Genomic DNA, 1,199 nt, shown 5'->3' on the forward strand with positions numbered 1-1,199 from the left:
CCAAGAGGAAAAGTGCATTTAATTGCAACTGACAATATTGTTATTAACTGACTCATTTTATCTATTTTTATCCATGTTTTAAAAGTTTTTATGAAATTAAAATTATTTTTACAAAACATAGAACTACAGTCTAGTTTCACTATTAGTTCCAATTAGGAAGGGATATTTCAATATACACACGCAGAGAGTACTTTAATTTTCCTCTCCCTTTCAGCAAGAGATGCCTACTACGTTCCTCCATTTTTTTTTGTTGTTGTTGTTAAACAAGTTCACTTTGTAGTCCATGGTTATTTTTGCTACCATTGAAGAGGGTATGAAGTTTTAAATTACTGGCCATGTTTCTCTTTAGAAAAACACACACGTGCCATCTCGCCTTACTGGGTAGCCTGGGCACACGCCGTTCATATTCTAACTTAAGCAAAGTCGGGTCATCTGTTTATTTTCAGTATAGTGGTCTGGAAGAAAAGGCGGCTGTTGCCTAGGCAACCGACACCCCGGGCAACGGAAGGTCGCGGCGAGAGGGGGCGTGGCCTCGGCTGGCTCGGGCCGATAAGAGAAGGTGTCCGCCGCTCGCTTAGGGAACGTGGTCTGTCGGCGCGGCCAGGAGGAGGCGAGGCTCCTCGCTGCCGCCTCCGACTACTTGGGAAGCGCCAGTCGGGCAGGCGAGCGAGGTTGCGAGCCCGCTGCTCACTTTCTCCACACGCCCTGCCGAGGAGCCTCGCTCCACGTCCCAACATGGCGGGCGGGCGCTGCGGCCCGCTGCTGACGGCGCTACTTGCCGCCTGGCTCATTGCGGCGACGTCTGAGGCCGGCCCCGAGCAGGCCGCGCTGCCGGAGGAGCAGAGCCTGGTGCTGCCCATGTCCGCTTCCAACTGGACGCTGGTGATGGAGGGCGAGTGGATGCTGAAATTGTGAGTGTGCCCGCGCGCCCCACATGCCACCCTGTCTTCGTGAGCGCCGCCCTCCCAGAGCCTCACAGGCTGCTCCGGACGCTGCACTACGCGCTAGGCTTGACCTCAGGCCCGGGGCCGGTTCTGCTACCGACCTACGGCGCCGGGCCTGGCCATTCATGGTGCGCATGCGCGCCAGGCCCTCTGCGGTGACAGCTGAAACTGAAGCGCACCTCTTACACTTCTTCGCCTTGCTCTCTCCCTGCTTTAAGGCAAAGTGTTTTAGGGATGGGGTGGATGAGTAACTTA

At 54.5% G+C, this 1,199-nt stretch overlaps 1 protein-coding gene across 1 annotated transcript in view; it reads left to right on the forward strand.

Annotated features, from left to right (window-relative positions):
- Positions 1-507: 507 nt before the first annotated feature.
- Positions 508-1,199, forward strand: part of TMX4 (thioredoxin related transmembrane protein 4) — a 44,280-nt gene continuing 43,588 nt past the window's right edge. The window contains exon 1 of the mRNA XM_006921602.3: positions 508-911. Coding sequence (XP_006921664.1) covers positions 736-911 — 176 coding nt within the window. The 5' untranslated portion in view covers positions 508-735. The remainder of the gene's footprint in view (positions 912-1,199) is intronic.

This window comes from Pteropus alecto, unplaced genomic scaffold (genome assembly GCF_000325575.1).
Source record: "Pteropus alecto unplaced genomic scaffold, ASM32557v1 scaffold45, whole genome shotgun sequence".
NCBI classification, from domain to species: Eukaryota; Metazoa; Chordata; class Mammalia; order Chiroptera; family Pteropodidae; genus Pteropus; species Pteropus alecto.